Source organism: Sinocyclocheilus rhinocerous, unplaced genomic scaffold (genome assembly GCF_001515625.1).
Source record: "Sinocyclocheilus rhinocerous isolate Xijiao unplaced genomic scaffold, SAMN03320098_v1.1 scaffold1555, whole genome shotgun sequence".
Classification (NCBI taxonomy): domain Eukaryota; kingdom Metazoa; phylum Chordata; class Actinopteri; order Cypriniformes; family Cyprinidae; genus Sinocyclocheilus; species Sinocyclocheilus rhinocerous.
Genome location: NW_015644043.1, coordinates 1,802 through 25,724, shown reverse-complemented (window position 1 = coordinate 25,724; position 23,923 = coordinate 1,802). Strand labels below are relative to the sequence as shown.

At 37.1% G+C, this 23,923-nt stretch overlaps 1 protein-coding gene across 1 annotated transcript in view; it reads right to left on the bottom strand.

The window, feature by feature from the left end:
* LOC107757889 (NACHT and WD repeat domain-containing protein 2-like) overlaps positions 1-19,309 on the bottom strand; it is a 55,814-nt gene extending 36,505 nt beyond the window's left edge. Inside the window, exons 1-2 of the mRNA XM_016575497.1 lie at positions 19,240-19,309; positions 14,392-14,480 (exon numbers count right to left, since the gene is read on the bottom strand). Coding sequence (XP_016430983.1) covers positions 14,392-14,480; positions 19,240-19,309 — 159 coding nt within the window. The remainder of the gene's footprint in view (positions 1-14,391; positions 14,481-19,239) is intronic.
* Between the last annotated feature and the right edge of the window lie 4,614 nt (positions 19,310-23,923).

Genomic DNA, 23,923 nt, shown 5'->3' with positions numbered 1-23,923 from the left:
AACGCTGATTCATCCAGTAATGAAACAAGTACATATTGAGTATGTCATTGAATCGTTTATTCTTAAATTACATGTGATTTTGTTTAGTTGTCTAATATTTTTTTCTTCAGAATCATGAGAGAACCACAACTTCCATTGGGGAAGAAAAAAAACAAAAAACAAAAAAAAACTAAATTTATCCAGAATCGTGCAGTTCTATTTTGCACACAAACAGCTCTTAAAGTGTCCAGTTTTTATGTAGCCTGTTAATTGTTGTTCATGGTATTCAGCTCCACTAAATGGTTTGCAAAAAAGAGACACAGGATAAATGTTTGATATCATTATTTCATCACATTGGAATCGGAACTGGGAATCGAAAATAATCGGAATCGATAAGCAGAATCGGAATTGGAATTGATAAAATTCAAACGATACCCAACCCTAGTGCAGAGCTTGCTCAGGAATGGCAGCAGGTTGGTGTGGGAGCATCTGCACGCACAGTGAGGCCAAGACTTTTGGACAACAGCCTGGTGTCAAGAAGGGCAGCAAAGAATCCACTTCTCTCCAAGAAAAAAACATCAAGGACAGACTGAAATTCTGCAGGAAGTACAAGGATTGGACAGCAGAAGACTGGTGGAACATGTGGTCAGTCCTCAAAAGGCGAGTGGACAAGCAGAAGCCCACAAATTGTGATCAACTCCGAGAACTAATAAAGCAAGAATGGATCACCACCAGTCAGGATTTGGCCCAGAAGCTAATATCCTGTATGCCAGAGTGAATTGCAGAGGTTATGAAGAACAATGGTCAACACTGTAAATAATGACTCATTATATATTTTTTTGCCAATAAAAGCCTTTAGAACTTATGATATGCTTATCATTATTTTTCAGTATACCATAGAAACATGTGGAAAAATAATCTACAAATACTGACGCAGCAAACTTTGCAAAACAAAATTTATGTCACTGCCAAAACCTTTGGCTACGACTGTACACTAAAACAGATCATTGCGTAATAAACACTGATTTATGATATACGGTAATAAATAACAACTGTACTTGATTATACAAGAGCCTATATCCAAAAATTAGGGCAAGTTATTTATTTTTCATTGGCTCAAGTTAAAAAATATAGATGTGAATCATTACCCTAAATTTTTTTAATTGGATGAATGAAACATTTTTTTCAGTGAGGAACAATAACATGTCAAGAAGGAAAATAATACAATTCCAGATTTGCTTAATGGATGAAGCTTAAGTGATCAAGTAAGGTGCTGTCAGATGGTGGAGGAGCTGGGGATGGAGAGTGGTAATGAGCTCAGTGCGGCATGATAGGAGCAGCTGAAGTGTAGCTGAAAAGGCAACATAAATAGAATGCAGACTGCTATGTGTTGAATTCCTATATTCAGCTGGTCGTCAGGCGATGCAAGCTTGACTGATGTGGCCTGCCTGAACTGTCGCTATGCTTCATTTAAAAAAAAAAGACTAAATGATATACATTCTCTAATGTGAGCAGATACTAAAGATTAATTCCAGATTAATTTGAGATGGTGATTGGGCAGAAAAGAAATGTAAGAATTTAAGAAATTCCATCCTTGCCCTTTCTTATATATCCAGTGTTTCCATCTGCTTAAAAACACACAGACAGACAGATACATTTACACATATACACACTCTTGCACCTACAAACCAAAAATGGTTTACCTGCACTGGTGGCAAAATGATTGAGAGAGATTGAGGGAACGAAATTGCTTGTGTCTATGTGTGTGTGTGTGTGTGTGTGTGTGTGGTAATGGACTTGATGAAGAGAGACAGGACATTTCCTCAGCACCAGTATGGCAGAACACAGGAATATCCCTGGACACATTTGTCAGTATCAGTGTCACTTGTGCAGATAAATCAAACGGCAAACACGCTGCAGGGGGAATCTCTCCCTGCTGCACGCATGCGAGAGTGTATATGCTGAAGGACTGGGCCTCCATAATCAAGTATGTGTTTGCCGATCACATCTGTTCCGTGTGTGATTATAAGTGTGATTAGTTTAATTTGATGTTAATTTAATGTGTCTATGCTGGTCACGTCTTTCTCTTTCTCGCAATCTTAAGCAATCCAATAAAATTATGATGTCATTCACATTGTGGTAGCTCTTTAGGACCCCAATCACATTTCTTTTGCTCAGCTGGCAAAAACCAAGTCACTGTGAGTCCCGCCTTCCTCCCCAAGCAGTGCTCACTGCTGAGTCAAATGACATCCAGCTCCTCCTCTCTGGACGTAATGGGTGGAGTTTGACCTAGTCCAGCTCCACCTCTGTGGACCTAATGAGTGGAGTTATGTTTAGTGATAGGTTAATGGGTAGGGTTAGGGCGTGGTTGGGGTGTCCACCCATTATGTCCAGCGAGGGGGAGCTGGATGTCAAGCTCCACCCATTGGCTCTGCAGTGAGCAGCCTCTCTCCCTCCCAGACTTCATTTAACAAATACAATCATGGCTTCAATCCAAGAGCACATAAAGCACAAGAGACTGCCTACATAATGTGAGCTCTACACTCAACTAATCAAACTTCTAAGAAGAGAGAAATACTTCATGTGAAAAATTTCTAGCATTTAATGTATACGTTATAATGCTGAAATGGAAAATCCATGCCAAATTCGCTGTAATGAAAAAAAAGTATTGGTAAAACTTTACAATAAAGTTCACTTTGTTCCAATTTTATTTATTTTATTTTTTTTTACAGCATTTACTACTGCACTGTAAAAAGGAATAATTAAAAAAAGGTTATAAATTCAAAGTTCATTCAGAGAATTCTCCTAAGTAGCTTCACTTTGTTTTGTTAATTTTAATTTGTTTATTCAGTAAATGTGAAATGCCTCATTGGCCAATACATTTGTCAAGGTAGCTACAGATTTCTTGTTCAGCAACTTTTTCAATTAGTAACAATCTTTGCTTCTGAAGAAACAATTGTTTTGCTAAGAAAAGATATCTGGGATACATTTAAAAGTTTTAACACAGATCTCAATATCTCAATAATTGACACACAAACTTCAAGAATGGTGACAATCAACAAATGTATGAGCTCATAACGTCACAAAAAATGATGAGCTCTTAATATCACAACACAACAAAAAATGACAAAACAACAGCAAAAGTTTAAATAAAACCAGCAAACAGAAAAACAAGGATCCTACAACAGTAATTTACATCTCAGTATCCATAAACTGGAAACATATTTTTTTCAGTGTATAAGTTAATGTTTACTGATAAATATGCCAGTTTTCATTGTTAATTCATATTTTTCATTCATAATAATGTTTATTCATAATAATTCATAACAGTGTATTAGTATATGAAAATATTAATATGAATCTAGATTAATTAAAGCACTGTTTATTGTTAGTTCATCATAGCTAATGCATTAACAAATTGAGCCTTAACGGAAAGTGTTATCAGTGTATTCATTTTCATATTGGGATTAAAAGGTTTTGACTGTTGAGTACGTTTACATATACACTATTGCTGATCTATTAAAAAATTCAATCAATCAATCAATCCTCATAATGCAAAATATACTGGTCTTGATGTCAATATGCAAATAGACATGTGCACCTAGACACGAATAAGCCACCAGAATGTCATTAAAGATGTTTACATACAGAGTGAAATCAGGATATTAGGCAAATATCTGTGTGCCAATCAGGTTTTGCTTAAACCGTGTTCACATGACTTTACATCAGTGGTCGCCAACCCCTCGATCGACTGGTAGATCTTTATCACTGTCCCAGTAGATCCCGAAAAAAACAGTAAAATAAGTACAAAAATGCATTACATTTATTGGGTTATATTAATGTATCACTGAAGGGTACTGTCTTGAGAAAAGTTTCGATGGCAATGGCATTTTCTTCTCCGTATAAAGCGCAGCTCTGCTTTGTTTACAGCGGTAAACAAGGAAACGCTATATTGCGGTAGGTTCATAAGCAGTGTTGCCAAGTCCGCGGTTTTACCGCAGAATTGGGCTACTTTAACACTGTTGTTGGTCATGTCCGCGGGTTGAAGCGACCCCAATAACGTGATATTTAGTCCCTGGAATGTGAATTTTACTGGAAGATCCCCGTCGAAAAACGTGTATTTTACCCCCGGAATACGATTTTTACAGGGGAACCCTTTTCATAAAGGCCGAGGTCAGGGATCTTGGGCCTAAAAAGGTTGGTGACCACTGCTTTACATGTTGTTGGTTTATTAAGCACTCAGTGTAAGATTATGCATGTAAACACACTCATTGACCTTATACATTGTCATCAGGTGTAAGTACATGACAGGCATGTTTAATCCAGAAATGACAACAATCAGGCTTCCAGTGTAATAATCAGGTTTGATCATTCTTTGTGATTGGCAGATCACAGCAAAGACTGGCAAGAAGTTTTCCTATTGGCTGGACTGCATTTTGGCTGCTGGCAGTGGAGCAAGTGGTGGGAGAACTGTTTTCACTCAAACAGAGTGAGTGCAATCAGTCATGCTTTCACACGCACGCACTGACACTCGTGCACAAACACTTACACACATTGCGCTTGATGGATCTGAACCATTAACTAACCAAGCAATTAGAGTGTGACAGCACAGCCGCTGGGAAACAATGATAACAAGGTATATAGACGGTTAAGAATCCCAAACATCTGGACATGACAACACAGATGACAAACACACCCTCCTTAGATTTCACTGAGCAATTGAGAGAGGGACACAAGGAGATAATTAGCATGCATCTGAAGCTTTTCATAAAAACAAACCTGAGAAGATTAACCAAGGAGCTGACAGACAGTAAAAAAGCTGTGATGTTCAGCAAAACAATTATATTTTTGTGAACTCAAGCCACAAAGCCATCAGATTTGTAATAAGTGGATGAGTTAGCAGAGTCCACCATATGAGGGAAATTAATGGCTTAGAATATTCCCCGTATGCTAACAAGATTTTATGAATACAGTGTCTGCCACTGATTTCTTATATTATGACAGCTGTCATCTACTATGACAACCTAATCACATTATGAACTATGAAAACAACTCAATTTAACTGGTATCATGAGCAAAGAACTATTACAAATGCTGACTTCTGTTTCCTTGCTTTTCTTTAATGCATTACAGCCCACATTTAAACCACACAGGGCTACACAATTACGTTTTTCAAAGAAAACGCACATGCATATGCAGCAAGTATCATTAAACACAGTTTACTGCACACCGACGTGGAGTAAAAGAGACTGAAAAGCTGTCATTTTCCACTAATAGTGCAACCAAAAAAAATATGATGAGGTTTATTCAGCTACTGAGGGCCCTGGACATAAAATTTCATAACATCAGGCAAATATGACTGTATTTACATAATTACACAGCTCGAACTAAGGGTTTGCAAACATAATGCTTCATAAATCCCAAATGGCTGGTGATAAAAGGTGAAAGTGTGCCAAACTGGTCAATGTCAGTGCTGGAAAAGTTCTACATTTATATTCAAACTTGCCCTGAAGACATTTGAGGTGACATCAAAGTAGGCAACCATAAACTGAATCAATTGAAAATTTCACTAAAAAATCATAGACAAACCAACTTAAGCACTGTTGTTGACAGGTTTTAATACTTTCAGGCTTCACTGCATCCATAATCTGTCTTCAAAGAACAAAGTCTTGCACTTCTTGTGTTTTCTCCTCGGTTTTCATGATTATTCCGAGAACTTTCAGATGATGCCTTGGAGATGGAATGAAAGGGAATGAAATCGTGCAGAAAACTATCATAGAAAACAACCAACAGAACAGCCTTGGTTATGCACACCCCTTCAAGTAAAGTGTTACCGAATTAGTTGACATGTAGTTGACATGTAGTTACAAAGTTACTTATAGTTAATAGAATGTCTAAAGTGGACTATCGAAATAAAGTGTAACCCAGCCTTGAATTAAAGAACAGAGGCTCATCTTTGTATGCAACTGGAGAAAAAAAATCTGTCATGTTTTGTAACTTTAATATCTGGGTGACGTGCCATCAATTGCTTGATGGTGACATGATTGCACTGTTACAAACATGTAGGGAAGCACATACATTGTGCAATACAGCAATAGCTTATATTATATAACGTCTCGGTTACGTATGGTAACCCTCGTTCCCTGCAGGAAGACTTCACGTCGGATGACCGACGAATTGGGATCTCGCTTAGAGAGACCAATCTACTTCGACGAAGCGAAAAGCTGAATATGCGCTGCATCTGCTGCCTACTTATACTCACGCTGTGATCAGCAGCAGCTGGATGCAATAATCGCATGCCAATGTGCATTGGCTCGTTTAGTTTACACTCGAAGTAGATTGGTCTCTCTAAGCGAGATCCCAATTCGTCGGTCATCCGACATGACGTCGAGAGTGACCGACTGAAAGGGAACTAGTCAGCTACTACTTTCTCAGTCTTGAAATTTCAAATCTGCATTGATTAGAGGTTATCAGTGCTTTGTATGATTTATTTTAAAAGGGGCATTTAAAAAAAGCAAGGGAGTCAGTGCCTAATCAAGAAAAAAAAAAAGATGATGCACAGTAAAATAATAACACAACACAAATATAACAATAAAACAATGTTAAAACATAACATTGCAAGTTAAACTACACTTAAAGTTACCATTAAAAATGTGACCATTCTTGTTTTTTTTCTTCCATTTAAAGTTGTAGTATTTATTATGAATGATTTATTCATGAACATTTAAACAAAACACACATACTGTACCTACAAACAACTATAATGTATCAGTAAACATAAATCGTAATCTAAGATTCAGTTTGGTTTGGCTGCCTGCAGCGATAACAACTTCTGCAAAAAGAAAATGATCATCTAAATGGTAAACAGCACAAGAGTTAAATGGTTTGAAATGAGCAGAAGTTATGAGCAGATTTCATGATGAGATCCAAAACGATTGAGCAGAGGATACAAACATAATTTACAATGCAGTTGCCAGTTTCAGCCCGATGAAAAGACCCACAGATTCTCCTGAGACAAGTTATGATTTATCATTCTTCTGGCCCTTCTGGCTACATGAATGTATCACTTTAATAGAAGACAAAGGAGTCAACTGATGGCCCCCATTAAGGGCCAATTAGAAGAGAAATATCATTATCCAACGTGTATGATGGTTGAACACTATATCTTATGCTTACTTCGTTCAATTATCGAAAACAAGGAGAGAAGAAGGAACACAAGCATCTACAAAAGCAAAAGTAGGAGGGAAACAGAGGCACGCCGGGAGATGAAAAGTGTACGATAGCAAAAGGCAGAAAGCAAGGAATAAAAAGACCTGTCAGAAGTACCCTGATTTAAGAGGCTGTTAGCTCACCCCTGCAGAGAGTATTATGTTCCTCAACCCCTTGGAGCAGTTACCAATCTCCATGCCTTCATCTCATCTCACAAACTACCCACAATGCACTGCTCTTGAGTGCCTCTGCAATTAGACTACTGCTATAGCAACCAGCTGTCTAGCCTCATTGCCTTTTCAATTTAGAGAGAGAGAGCGAGAGAGAGGTGGTTGGGGGGAGACGTGAGGAGAGAGCAGCCAAAGGTTAAAACCATAAAACCTTTACATCAATCATGTCTATGCCTGGAATAAAAATGGCCATTTTTTTTCTGCAAATGGCCAATCGATGCGCTCTAACTGAAAATGTAGAAGCCACCTCTATTCCATACAAGCCCATGGATCAATGCAGCAACAGCGAGACACAACCTCCAAACCCCCGTGAGGAATGAACGCTCGTATTTCAGTCCTTCTATCTTTTCATCTCTCTCTGTCTCTTTCTGTTTACCCTTCAGCTGTTTTCCATCCCTTTTTCTCACCTTCTCATCTGCTGAAGCTCCAATGAGTGCTGACAGATCCAATGTGCTCTCGCCAGCATGGAGCACTTACACAACGGGCCATGAATTCCCAGGGTGACTGTAGGGGTTGGGGTTGGATTCATAGCCTGCTGAGGAGTGCGAACGAGCCACCAAATGATGGTTACATAGGTCATAATCCCACTTTACCACCTTTAGGACCTCAAGCAAGAAAATTAACCCAAGCACAAACTGCTAATATCATTTTTCCCCACCAATACACTTTCCTGTGTTAACACACCTTTTCTGGATGTCACAAAGTCCATTAGTTCCACAGTAAAGTTCTGAAGGATATTCATTTGATCACTATAACAGGACAAAAGATGTAGAAGAGGTTGGCCACAATCACAATTTGAGTCAAAAGTCCAGCAGTAGTCTCCCAGCTGTAGTTTTGTATCTAGTTCAAACTTAGTTCTGTCCACTGGCATGATAACTGGATTTTGAGAAGAAGGCACCATTATCATATTATTATTATTATTATTATTATTATTATTATTATAAGTATATAAATTTTTTAGCTTCAGAAATTTAATATTTTTGTGTTTTGCATTTTTTAAAACTGTTTAGATTTCCCTGGAACGTCTATAATAGGCAGATTAATGGCAGGTTCCATTGTGACTCTCTATGCTACACCACGTTGAGTAAATCAAATAATCCTGCATAAATAAATCAGTCCTCTAAATCTATGGAAAGTAAAATCTGTCAAAAGTCTGTGACCTTGAAGCCTGTGACTGGCCATTTCATTTTAACATATTTCTTTTAAAGCTGGAGATTGGAAAAAACATTCTAATTAAACCACCACTATAAGCCAATGCTGTCAATAAAAAAAAAAACATAATTAAATCAAAAGATTCTGAAAGCATTTTACATAGCTTGAAGGAGATAAATTATTAAACTGATTATCAAACAATTAGAAGATTGTCTATATCGAATATATAGACAATATTCGAATATTAACTTATTGATATTGTGAATTATCTTTTTTTTCAGTAGTAACAACAGTATTTTGTCAGAAATCATTACTACTGTGTGTATGTGTGTGTGTGTGTGTGTTGTGCAAGGGAACATTTAATCACAACTGCTTATCTCCTGTGAATCCAACTTAGACTTAATAAACATTTATACAAATGTGTTTATATGCAAATCAGTCAGTTCAGTAGGCTACCTGACACATTTAGACTCGTCTCCAGCCCTGTAATCAAACCTCGCCTCTGCTGCGGTCGTCATGGCAGCCAAACAGTATTACCAGCGATTTACAAGTGCCTACATCTCCTTTCTTGCACTCTCATTGGATTATTAAGCCCATTTTTAAGAAGTGATGTTGGTATAAAAACAGGACTTTGTGATTGCGTGTGTGAGATGCGTGAAGACTGGGCCTGTGTTGATGTAATCAAGTTGACTGAGCTCATCCAGAGATAGTGAACAGATTACACAGTTGTTGAAATGGTCAGTTGAGGTTTGAGTGTGAACGTCTCTTGTCTGTGAAGACAGCGATATGATATGGAGAGTCATGTGGGGGGAAGAGATTACACATTTTTGATCTCTTTGAGCTTTGCTGTGTTTGAAGGGACATAAAAGGCTTTGAAAGACTGAAAAGATATGACTTTTGGGGTTCTCATAATAATTAATCAACATGAATTAGAGATCGACTTACATCTAAAATATGAACATGATATAATGTTCATATGAGGGCACATACAAGATATACAATGCGATTTAAAAACTGCATTTAACCTCCCCTTCGGGCTCTCCCTGTCCCCCTGTGTCTTCAGAAAAGTCGCGGAGGGCGCCCTTGCCCCACTATGGGAAGTGGGCATCAGGATCCTCAACTATCTCGACGACTGGCTCATCATGACCCGGTCGCGAGAAGAGTTGTGCGATCACAGGGACCAGGTGCTCCGGCACCTCAGTCAGTTGGGGCTTCAGGTCAACTGAGAGAAGAGCAAGCTCTCCCCCATGCAGAGAATCTCTTTTCTCGGTATGGAGTTAGACTCGTGAGACAGTGCTGAACTGCCTGAGTTCCTTCAGAGGCAGGACAGTGGTACAACTGAAAAACTTTCAGAGGCTCCTGGGGCATATGGCATCCGCAGCCGCAGTCACGTAACTCAGATTGCTTCATATGAGACCACTCCAGCACTGGTTACACTCCCGAGTCCCGAGTTGGGCATGGCGCCGCGATGCACATCGTGTGACCATCATGCCGATGTGTCGCCACTTATTCAGCCCCTGGTCGGACCTTGCCTTTCTACGGGCCGGGGTGGGAGCGCCTTTCTTCTCCCAGTAGAGTTCCCCAGTCGGCGAACCCTGGTCGAGCACCCTCCAGCACCCCCGGCAGTCAGACTTGGCGGAGTAGTCTGACGCCAGGCCCAGTACTGGTGTTAGCATGCCTGATATCCCGGTCAGCTCCTGTACTGGGCTAGGTGTCCATATGGTTTGATTCCCTGCGGGCAATCCCATATGTGTGTTCTTCCACGGTAAGGTTTCCCTCTTGGTAAACCCGTGTCTTCCCTTGACAGACCCCCTCTGTCAGTCTCTTCTGGCAGTTGTTCCATCCCTACTCTAAGGTAGGACCTGCCTCAGAGACCCATTCCATATGTAGTACTGCCCCTAGGTCAGTCATTATCAGTATCTCCACATGTTATCTCCCTACGGGTAGGATGTGTTCTCCGTAGCGACCTTTTCCTAAAGGCTCACTTCCCCATCGTTCTGCCATGCTGAAAGAACAAATAGGGAAGATTTGAAGCAATCTTTCACTGAACGTTGAAATCCCTTCCAAAAACTTTTTTGTGGACGGAACAGCAGCATGGCCTTCTCCAGCAGCGTTGTACTCACTATTTGGTCCCCTTCAGTACCAAGGTCAGTGAATTTGTGCTGGGGCTTTGGGAAGGTTACAACCTTGGCGTAGGTTTGCCTTGACACGCCACAGCTTGTCAACACTCAGCATGCAAAATTCCCTAGCTAAATTCTCAATGGCCTTTTCTCTTAAACTCCAAGTTAGACCCCTAATGTTGTCAGGACTAACTTTGAAAACCGATTCCATTATCAAAACCGAGACGTTTCCAAAATCCATTATCAGACAGATTATGGTATATGCTGTAATTCGCTCCCCACACTGTGGGGCAGTCGTGCCCTAATGGTTAGAGAGTTGGACTTGTAACAGGTTCGAGTCTTGGTACCGGCAGGGATTGTAGGTGGGGGGAGTCAATGACCAGCGCTCTCTTCCACCCTCAATACCACGACTGAGGTGAGGCCCTTGAGCAAGGCACCAAGCCCCCAACTGCTCCCCGGGCGCCACAGCAAAAATGGCTCTGGGTGTGTGTGTATTCACTACTCACTGCTGTGTGTTTGCACTTTAATGGGTTAAATGTAGAGCATAAATTCCGAGTATGGGTCACCATACTTGGCCACACATCACATCCTTTCCTTTCCTTTCCTTTCAATTCAATGACTTCACATATGAACCAAAGATCCGCACTCAAACTTTTTTAAATCTGCGAGTACATTTTATTTTACCTTCCTCACCACATGGTAAACACAAAAGTTTCGGCTCTATGCCTTCTTCAGTGTGTTAACACACTATCAGGGTCTCACACTGTCATTTTACAGCACTTCCAGTGTGTGTGTGTGTGTGTGCTGTGACTGGACTGGGATGAAGCCTTGGGCAGACAAATGTAGCCGTACACACACATGTAGACAGACACACTCAATCCAGCAACTATCCCTCTCAGGGACGCCTCAGGAAATAGAATCAAATAATGCTGACCAGAAAGCATCGCAATTTGCCACATCATATTTTCTGGTTGAAAGAACTCCCTTCTTTTTCTGCCTGTCTCTCACTTTTCTCTCTCACCTTCTCTCTCCTTCTCACACCCCAATTCTTTCAGTTTTCCTCTTCCTCTCTGACATTAACTTTGCTTTCCTGTCAGTTTATCATAACTAATAATGTGATAAATATAATTAAAAAGAGTAATTTTTTTCGTCAGCATATCCAGTAAGATATTAAAAACATCCTTAAAACAAGACACATTTACTTCAGATGCAAAATTGTGTAAGATAATGCTACTCCTGAATTAGGGTTCATTCATAAGTGTTTATTTTTTTTTGTTTAAACCTAAATATCTCTATATTTAAATTTTATAAATAATTGTTTTAATAAATATATTTTATAATTTTTTTTTTTCAGTTAAATAGCTGTCTTCTCTCGTTTTCTCATTAGATTCTATAAATATCAGGCCACAATTGAGAGTTCTACAGTGACATTACAACATTGAATGTCTCATGTCAGATTATCAAAATATGGAGCCAAAAACTCAGAAATGTTTGAGTAAAAATATCTGTCAAGTGATTTTTGCACCAAATGTGCAGTTCTGTGATTCAAAACATTTGATTTCCTGAAAGGAATGATTCATCCCAGGTATGCGCTGTTATAAGCCCACTTATCTTATAATCAATTAATACAAATTATAAGCAATGTGATCACAATATATTTCAGCAATAGGACATGACTTGTTTCCATCCCAAAATCTCATGTTTGAAGAAATTTTTATTTAACCAGTTATTCCTGACTACTGTAGATACCTGATGGATTCATAATACCCCCAGTACTACATTGTGGACCGATGATTAATCTGGGCAATGACTGACCTTGATGTCTCATCTTTCACTTAAATCACTCACACCTGATGTGCATAAACTGACATATTCATGAAAAGATAAGCAGTGATATAATAGCTCATCTATGATGATGGATGAGGAGATGATTACACCAGGACTCAAGATGAGGTAGCTTAAAGCTGGAGTGTGTCAGTTAATATATTCAACAGAACACCTATTCAACAGAAATGTAAACACAGCGAAAACACAATGTAAACAGTCAGTTATGTCTTAAACAGTAAACAGACAAGAGAAAGTAAAAATTGGATGTGTCAAATATGTGCACTAGGTCTTACAGTGTAAATGCAGTCTAAAAGAACTGCTGCTGTCTATGATGTAGCATTAACTAATCCATATTGACATTGGAAAAAAAAAATCAATTGAAATTGGTGGATATCTTGTTAGATTAAAGAATGTTGGACAATAGTTCATTTTATTTACAGAATCAGTATTAATGTATTATATTGAATAATCATGTAGACCATGCCAATAATTTAAGTAATTTTTATTGTACTTTTGATTACTTTCTTTGTTTTGATACTTTCTTAATTTGACATTTGATAACATTTAATCTTCAGGTGTGTTCAATATCATTATCTTTTAGGTGGGTGTGGTATCGAAATTGGTATCGAGAATTTCACAGGCATTGCTATTGACTACAGAAAATGTTGGTATTATGACTAAAGACCTGTTCACACTGACTTGTCCTGAAATGTGCTGCTCATTTGCATAAAGTTAAATTTGTTACTTTGCTGCGTCACTGGACACACTTGCATCCTTTCTCCAGCGTGTTCAATATCATTATCTTTTAGGTGGGTGTGATATCGAAATTGGTATCGAGAATTTCACAGGCATTGCTATTGACTACAGAAAATGTTGGTATTATGACTAAAGACCTGTTCACACTGACTTCACTCACATTTTGTAGTCACTCCTGAAATGTGCTGCTCATTTGCATAAAGTTAAATTTGTTACTTTGCTGCGTCACTGGACACACTTGCATCCTTTCTCCAGTGGTCGATGGAAGTCGGCCGTTCTCTGCTGAATGTGAATGGGAACGTGTCGATTTGATTCAAAATCAAATTCGATAATATGTTTTACTCAGATATACGTCACAATACAAAAGTAATCTTCAGTAAATCTCAAAAAGAATATCCATTTTTCATACTGTGCATGACTGTTCATAATGACTGTTCATAATCGAGACCCTAGTTGTTTCTGCACATTAAGTTGGGACAGAATAAAGTACTGTGACAAATCTTTTACCATTAAAGCTCTTAAAATGCAGACAAAAGGATTAAAAGAAAGAAAGAAAAAAAAAAAACTTTTTTTTAAAATCAGTGATTATTGCGATTATCAATGTCACTTATGTTTTCGGTGACACTAAAAACAGTCTAAAAATCACTGAGTAGACTTGCGTTTAACAAGGCGTAGTCTTACATAAAGATCTGTTTCTTGAAGGGACGCTCTTGAAATCAGGTCAAGCCCCACACCCATGTAGCCTCAGTTCAATCTCAGCACACTGTCTGCGCCAATAGCCATGGTACCTCTTCTAGGCCCTGCATTTGTTTATCAAATTGCATGATAAAAATCTCCCCACTGCTCCAACAAACCATTTGCATTGTAAATACCACTCCAAAGGAGAGGAGGGGAAGAGAAAGAAGAATTTTTTCTGGCCATGCTCCTGAGGGCAAATATAAGAGAGATATACTTTTGTCTTGCATAAGCATATCAGTGTTGAGATCACATAATAGTCCCTAAGAAACTTTATCTTTCCAGCCCACAGAGCAAGAGATGAGAAGAATGCAGAATGCTAGGAAAGAAAAAAACTTAATGGTTGCTGTAGAGAATTTACAGAAAAGTGATGGCTGTGTTACCTGGAATTCAATGCCATAGTTCTCCCTGCAGAAGTCTCGTAGTTTGGGATAGACATGTTCTTTCAGAGCATTTCTCTCTGCTTCTGTATCTGTGACAGGAAACACAAATAAACATGAATATTAAGAGAGGATACTCAGAGGACAGAATTTTAAACCTTTATCTGTAAATATTCATAAATCTTTGTTTGTAAATGTCTGTAAATCAGTTTGTTCAGATTTTTCAGTACTGTGTTGGTACCATGGAAGAGTGATGGTCTCAGATGGTAATATCATGCTACTTTGATATACCATATACTCAACAATGTTATTTTATTATTATTTCTATACTATTATAGTATTTATTAATAATTTAAATTAATTTATATTTTCAAGTTGCATTTTATTTTTAGTTCACATTTTTAGTCAATTTATGTGCTTTCGTCAGTTTTTAATTTTTAGTTGTTATTTTTTTCAATTATTTTTGTACTTCAGCTTAAACTTTTATCTCAACTAGTTGCCAAATTTAACATTTTTAAAAAACTTAAAAACTTTTTTTTAAATCTAATTTTATTATCTCAGCTGTGTTTCAAATAATGATTTTTAAAAGTTTTAGTATTCCTTTTAGTTAACAACAAGAACACTGAATGATTACCATAGTCATGCATCATGGTATTAACATGGTACTTTAAAGAATACTATGGTGTTTCTGTGATACATTACCCCCCCTCCGGCTTACACTGTAGTCACTACTGTTCTCTGCTGCTAGTAGCAAAGCAAAAACAAACACAGTGTCTGCGATCACACTGACAATCTGGGATTCAAAACATGGAAATAAACAGGAGGTTGCAGGATTTTGAAAATGTAAAACAAAGACATATGACATAAAATAAGAAATATTCAAGATAGTATATGTATGAGAATATGATTGTGAGGTTTGAAACTAACTGCTGCAGTTCATGCAGCTTGAGTGCTGCTGCCATTAAAGCAAAATATATTCTGAAATTAATTTTAATTGTCCAATTATGAATGAATTTGTAGTGAATAAAATGCAAAATGCAAAAATAGCAGCATTTACTAGTGGCCTCAGAATCTTGCACTCAGCAGCAGTGTATATTGTTGAATATTACATGATGCCTTTTGTCACAGACAGTCAGGGCATATGAAGCATGTGAGTTGACACATTGATGATACTCATGCTTACTGTATTTACTGTACTACTGCTAGTAGCAAGGCAAAAACAAACACTACCAGTGCCCTATTCACAAAACAATTAAACCTGCATTTACAAACCTTTGATACAGTACATTAAATAGTTTTGCTTAAAAAAGATTTGCTCTGCTATCACAACAGTCTGATTTCAAGGTCACATAATAATTTGCTTAGTCAAACGTAGCTAGGTAGAAAGGAAGATGAACTTGTTTGCCATTTATATGCACATTTTGACCCTACTGAAGCACGGTTTCCTCTTCTACTTGTCTGCATCAGTTTGCTATTGTGCAGGCTCTCCACTGATAGTTGATATTGCGACAGAGAACAGAAAAAACTGACTGGAGAGCTCTCTGTGGAAGATGAGGCCAATCATGCGCTCTAAACCCTCTAGACACAGGCAGCCAAGACAGCGTGTCACAGCTCACTACAGCATCTCTATCTGTGTCAGCCTAGTTCCGATTTTTGGGGGGTTGAACAGCTCATGCGCCTTTCATGTTTTAAATCTTTTATAACTGTCCATTCTGATCTTTTTTGGGCTGTCCTATAAAGCATCTAATTTCAGTCTGTTACTTTTCCCTCACACTGTTTTCCTGTGCCATTTTTGTTGTTTTCTCAGTAATAAATGCTGTGGTGAAACTATCTAGAGCTTTTGTTTCCCCAGCCACTCTCTTTTGAACCGGCTGCCTTGATAACTTTCCATTCTCTTATCATGTCTTCCTGTACTCTTTCAACTTTTTTTCACCCCAACAAAACTAAACATATGAAAGCAAGACAAGCACTTAAAAACATCTCTTGAAATTGGCATTAAATGAAAATTCACCCTATCTATTTTTGTAAATGTTTGTTGTCATGTGAAAATATTGTAAACAATTCACCTGTGCATATGTTTTATTCTTAAAAAAATGTTTGACCTTGTAATGTTTAATCAAAACATCATATCTGGACCTTCCGGCAACTTTTTTTCAACAGATCATAAGTCACTCCAAATGCACGTTTATTTCCACAGAAATATTACGGACATGTTAAATATCACTGTAGTCTATGTCTATATTTCGTAACATATGATGCCTTCAACAAAAAAAATCTCATTAACTGGAACATTATATGATAATATTTCAAAGTTATTTCTGACATTTCGACAGATAACACATATTGTATTCATCTTCTTTAAAAAACATTTCAGTAAACACTGCTAACAGGGGTTTACAATTACATTTTAAAGCATTCATGTGAAAACAAACTTGGAAAGAGACGTGATGATTTGGGGAGAAAAAAAAAGAGATTCTTAGTGCATTCTTAAAAAAATGTTTGACCTTGTAATGTTTAATCAAAACATCATATCTGGACCTTCCGGCAACTTTTTTTCAACAGATCATAAGTCACTCCAAATGCACGTTTATTTCCACAGAAATATTACGGACATGTTAAATATCACTGTAGTCTATGTCTATATTTCGTAACATATGATGCCTTCAACAAAAAAAAATCTCATTAACTGGAACATTATGTGATAATATTTCAAAGTGATTTCTGACATTTCGTCAGATAACACATATTGTATTCATCTTCTTTAAAAAACATTTCAGTAAACACTGCTAACAGGGGTTAACAATTACATTTTAAAGCATTCATGTGAAAACAAACTTGGAAAGAGACGTGATGATTTGGGGAGAAAAAAAAAGAGATTCTTAGTGCAGTCCAGTGAATTATTCATGGGATATATCCCAAATTAAATGTGCAGTATATGGTGTCTTCTTTCATATATATTTTTTAGAGTGGAATACAAGGGAAAATGAAAATAATCAGGAAGAAATTAATTTAGCAAACTAAAAATAGCTTGTTCCACAGATATTCTTGCTATACCATGTCACACTAAAAGAGCAAGCGTTGCATTATTCTTCTGACGTCTGATAATAGAACATGAGTGAAAATGTACAGCTCATTCAGTCAAACTGATGGATAAGGATTATTTGTAGCACAATTTTATTATTTGAAATGATTTGTTTCAGTCTTTTTGAGTGGAACTTCCACAAACCAGAAGTGCCTTCTATAATCTAAAGCGCAGTGGGCTCGTTAGGAAAAAGGTGCATTGTCAATATAGTGTAGTGATATCTGAAGCACAGGTCACACAGATGTCACTTTCAAACCAAGCAGCTTTCTGTTGTCAACACGACAGTTTTGCTTGACCAACTTGAAACCGCTGTGAAATCTGCATGGGGAAGTCTTTCATCCTAACACAAAAATCACGATTCACAAATTCACAATTGTGTGACTTCCTACTGAAATAAATGACTGTATTTTGCCCATAACAATTCACCAAACAACAGTAAATGTACCTGCACCATTAGACCTTTATTATGACTGCCCTTTTAAATTAACACAAACGACATAACACAGGAGCTTAAAAACTGGAAAGGTTCATTTCAAAAGGTTTGTTGTGGTCTTATCATTCGTTCAAGGCTGAAATGATCTCCCCACATGTAACAAACCATCCTCAGAACAAAATAAACCTTTAGACAGCATTATTGTCAAGTTAGTAGACAAGACACGCATAGACTGGCAAAACACCAGGGAAAAGCACCTAAGTAGATACCTTCATATAGTCATAAATGAATTAACGTACCACACACTGGGGAGCACTTTAAACAGTGCATTTGCATAACAGAATGAAGCTTTCAATATTTATCCACCTGGAAATTGTGTCAAAGATATAAGTTTTAAAATATGCATAGGGAAAAAGAAAGGAAGAAAAATAGAGAGAAAAAGGAAAGAATAAAAAAAAAAACACCAGCTATATGAGCTGCTGTGCTGGCCTCTACATTTACATGTGGCATGTTTGAAATGCCTGACATGATTGATGATGATAAAGAAAGATAAAGAACAGACAGAAAAAAAAGGATAAGAAAGGGTAGAGGGAAGGTGGGTAATGCAAATAGCATTACTGAACCAGACTGATTTGAAGGAAGGAAGGGAAGTGAGGAAAAACAATGGAGGGAGTCATGAAGGGGTGAGAGAAATAAATGACTTGAACAAGACTTATAATTTCTATGATAAAGCCTTGTAGCCCCAATCAAAGCTCTGAAGGACTGCTGTACAGACGAATGAGATTTTCCAGGCTCTTTGCATTTAAAGTGAAAATGAAATCAAAATGGAACCTATATTTACATTAAGTGCATGTTCCAGGGTTACACACTCTAAAAAATGGTGGGTTAAATATTACACAGAATACATGCTGGGTTATTTTGACCCAGCTTGTAGGGTTTTATACATTAAACAAATTAGCTGGGTTGTTTTTTTTGACATAGTGCAGAACAGTTCATATACAATATTTTTTATTCAATGGCAAGTCAGTCTATTACAATAATAAAATACTCAAAAACATTCAGTAAACTTTTTAAGACGTGATAGGAGCAGCACAAGCAGCCAATGGAAATCTGTGGGAAGAAAACTGCTATCAGTAGGCTGTTCCAGTTCATTGAATGACAATCTTACATTCATGTTTGAAAAGTTACATCAAAAACAGCTTTACCTTGTGACATCTGATCTGTCAGACATTTAAGTTTCAACCCGTCAAACGCATAGCGCGACCACAGCTGCGTTGCTAGCACGCTGGATCAATAGCGTTCCTATTGTAGTCAGTGGAGTGCATGGAAACTTTACATATAACAGCGAAGTCGCATCGTGTTTCAGCCTGGTCACGCATTTGTTTGGTGGGACGTGAAACTTCCATGGTGTCGTTTGTAGAAGGCTAGCATTCCAAGCAGACGTTGCGATGTACATTTAAACAAAAAAGGAAAAATGTGAGACTACAGACATTTTCCTATTTGTACAGTAAGTTTCCCCTCAGGAAGTTTTCTCTCAGGACAGAACACAGAATGACCATTGACAAATTTATCCAGTTTTAACCGGTTTGGCACAGACTACCCAATGCTGGGTTACACTGACCCAGCACTGGGTAGGTATGTGAGGGAGTTCATCATTTGTATTGACAGTAAACCCCAGCAGCTGAGTTACAGAAAAACTACCCAGCAACTATGTTAGAAAATAATGAAAAATAACCCAATAAAATGACCCAACAGGCTGAACCCAGCATTTGGGTAACAAAAAAAACATTTTTTTTAATGTGTACTTTAGATGTTCAACTAACTGTAAGCAACTTTGTAACTACATGGCAACTAATAAACAGCTAACTCTAATTAGAGTATTAGTAGACTGTTAGGTTAGGGCAAAGACTATAGAATACCCAAGATGTGTCACTCGTATAGTTTTGAATGGGGAAAAATGCAACGCTTAATATAGCCATTCTATCAAAGGAAGCCCCGCCTTCTGAATAAAAGAGCCAATCACTAATCCGTAAAGTCATTGCGTCCCGGTTACTATAGAAACATTCTGCATTCAGAGACGTGTGCTTAGGACTGCGTATGCACACTGGCTGGTCTAGCCTGAAAAATAAGCATTTTTATTTGAGCAAAAGAAACGACATTTATGAGACAGTTGTTGTCAGATTTCATTGGTGATTTCAAATATTAAAGTTAATTGTAAGCTTGGTGAATAGTTTTGGAGAATTTGATGTTTCTCCATTCAAAGAAATAGGAGCTGCACATTTTTCACATTTTTTTTCTACGTAAACGTATGCTAAATGTTAGATTTTTCACCATTGTAATGTATCATGTTGTTTTTAGTGTATCTTCTGTGCATCTGAGTTAAAAACAGCTCAAAACCCTGTTTCGTGACACCTGCATTTTAGTTCCATTCTGTTGCTCTCCGTCTATCATTTTTAAATGCAATAATGCATCCCATAGGATTTATTATTATTATTATTATTATTATCATTATCATTATTATCTTTTATCAAAAAGGAAAAACTAATTTCCCAAATCCCTACCCTCCAACCACCAAAAAAACCCAAAAAAGATATTGTGACCACAGAATTAGTTCCCAGAACTTAATTTTTTCTTGTTTTAGTTAAATCGTGGCCACAATTTTTGAACTAAAACAAGTTAACAAATCAGTGCAGTGTTAATTTTGACAGCAAATTTTGATTTAGTTTTAGTCAGTTTTTTTACTAAAATGCTATTAAGTTTTAGTCACATTTTAGTCAAATTAATTGTTTATTTGTTTTAGTTTTAGTCTAGCTTTAGTCGACTAAATATCATAATATTTTAGTCGACTAAATCAATTGTAGATTTAGTTGACTAAAATCTAATGGTTTTATTTACAGTGTAATGCATTTATTAAGAATTTCTGTAAAATTTCCAAACTCATTATATATTCCTGAAGAAAACATCTATTAACCTGGTAATATGAATGATATTAAGGTTTGAACATTCAGTATAGACACAGATTTAAAGGTATAGTTCACCCAAAAATGAAAATTCTGACAATAATTACTCACCCTCATGTCATTCCAAACCCATAACACTTTTGTTCATATTCAGAACACAAATTAAGATATTTTGGATGAAATCCGAGAGCTTTCTGACCCTGCATAGACAGCAAGAGAACTACCACATTCAAGGCCCAGAAAAGTAGAAATGACATTGTTAAAATAGTCCATGTGACATCAGTAGTTCAACCTTTTTATGAAGCTCTCGGATTTCATCAAAAATATCTTAATTTGTGATGCTCATCAAAATGGACAAATTTACATAATTTTGTGTGTATTTCTCCATTCCGCACAAGAACTAAATTCAGTATTTGTGTGCTGTCTGAGAGGCTCTTTTCTGTGTGCGTGATTCGGTTGTGTGCGCTCAGAAAACCAGACTGAATTGGGTTTTCTTTAGCTTATGTCCCGCCGGATAGATCAAAGCGTTACAGTTCAAAGTGCACATCTGACCTCCCAACCATGCAGAAGATTAGTTCTGACTGGATCTCTTCCCAAATCATCCCTCCCTAACATTTTCATCTCGTTTTTATTCGTTGACGAAAATGTCAACGGATTTTCGTCATAGTTTTTGTCATTCAAAACAAGTTTTTTTTTTTCGTTATCATTTCGTCGTTGAAAAAATTTCTGTGACGAAAATTATGGTGAAAATTATTCGGCAACAAAATTAACACTGAATCAGTGCCATGATTTACAAACTAAAACGTGTGAGTGGAATCCAACGTTTATTTGATGAAGTGATTCATGATTAATTTCTTTCTGCTTTACGTCTAAGAGCTTCAGAAAAGCCCATTAGATAGGAGTCTAACTAACAACACTTTCACAAACAGGTTCTTAAAAGCATATGTGTGAGTAGTGGCCACGATTTACAAACTAAATTGATTAAATGAATTAGTACAACATGTCCACTATTTATGAACTAAAATGAGGGAAGAACGTAGTACATCATGGCTCTGAAACAAAAGGGTTTGACTTAGTACAACATATATATATATATATATATATATATATATATATATTTAGGCCCACATTGTAGAGCTGTATGGTATGTAAGTTCTGATAGAAATAGATGCCACACCACATTAACATAAATTACATTTTAAGATAAAAGCTTTCTACAGTCACTTAGCATGTTCTATACATGCTTTAATAGTTTATTACTGTCTGCATCATTTGGAATCTCAAACTGCAAGCATGCATCTCACTCAATGCTCTGTCCAATCATGTCTATAATTTGGGGTAAAGCTTTTGTGCAGTTGTATCCCAGGGGTTCTCACATGTCTCCAGCAGCACGGGCTCTGAAAGGATGGTCGCATATAGATGAGTTCAGTATTGATACAGCTGTCTGATGCTGAAGCACAAGACTCTTAGGGATTAGGTGAGGTCGCAAGATGGAGGACGATGGAACGAGAATTGCTCCCCATCAAAGGCACCTGACCGTATGTGTTTAACGACTGAATGAAATCCCATCCGTGACTAAAACACATTCCTGTTGGCAATCCATTAGCTACATGGCATTAGTAAACTAATTACCACATGCTCAAAGGCAAAATATTTTCTGAATATTCAAAGCACATAATTATCCATCATTATTATAAGCCATTTGAGTATTTTGAATGCAATGCTTATGAAGCAATGTTGCATTAAAGGTTGAAGTGTGTAAATCCTTTCTCTGGTAAAATACTGTCAAAATGTAATATGCAGAGATTATTATAAATAAGCCATTCATAGGATGATACTCTCGAAATGCACTAATAACACATTACTCGGTTTGCTCAAGCTTGCCAACTAGCCTAACACAATAATAATGACTCAACTAAGAAGTTCTATAATACCTGGAGAATGCTATCTGTTAGCATTTCCATTCATCTCAATGGCTATTGCTCGGCTGCTAATTATTATTATTATTATTTTTTTTTTAGCTAATAAACTAAGCTGTAAATGCCATGTAAATATTCACTTTGGAGCCTGTGAAAATAAAATCGTGACAATGCTAATTGGCTGATGTCCCCAAGAACCCAAACATTCTTATAGTTTTAAAGGTGCATTCAGTAGTTCTTTAACTAGCATTAGCACAGCCACAGCTGTTCTTCGTGTACTTTAAGTACTGATACCACAATGGTTTTAGATGCTATACAGCCATCTATTAATATGGTTCAGAATGATTGTTTCTGAGTTTTATGTAAATTACACTGACAGTAGTGAGTATTAGAGAGCGGTCCAACAAAAAAAGAAGCAACTTTGGCATCACTACTCAGGATTTTCTCCGCCATCAAATCTTTCTACCTTGTGTATGCTGTACCAATGTTTATGTTTTTTTATGCCTTTGTCTGTTTTTCTGTCTTCTGGCTTCAGACCTTTTCTGCTTTTTCGGACATACAGATACTGATTTGATTTCCCCATTGTCTTTGTGGGTAAAACACAATAATAAAAGTGTGTTCCATTGTTTTTTTTGTTTTTTTGTTGCTCTTCTCATCACCAAACAACACTATGTTACTAGTGTATCTACATTGCAGCAAAATAGAGGGGGTTACCCATACCAAAAATATATTTAAAAAAAGCTACATTTTTTTTATAGAAAACTATTGTCTCAACCAGTTGAAATTTGGTCAACCTAAAATGTAAGTGGTTACCATACAATCTTATCAACTAAAATTTGTTAGTATAACTTTTATAAACAAAAAGGAGTATAGAGGTTTTAGCCCAGCATTTAAAACAGTGAGTGCACTATAATAAATCATATTGGCTAACTCCACACATGCTGTTACAACACAGCGGCATTACATTCAAGGTCCTTAAGGCAGAATTAAACTCTTGCACATAAAACTATAGTCACCCTTGGTTATCCTATAGAGAGACAAAAAAAACAAAACAAAAAAAAAACAAGCATATCAATGTTATCACATTCATTTCCTCAAAGCCTCAATCTCAACCTCAGCAAGACTCCAGCAACTACTGTCC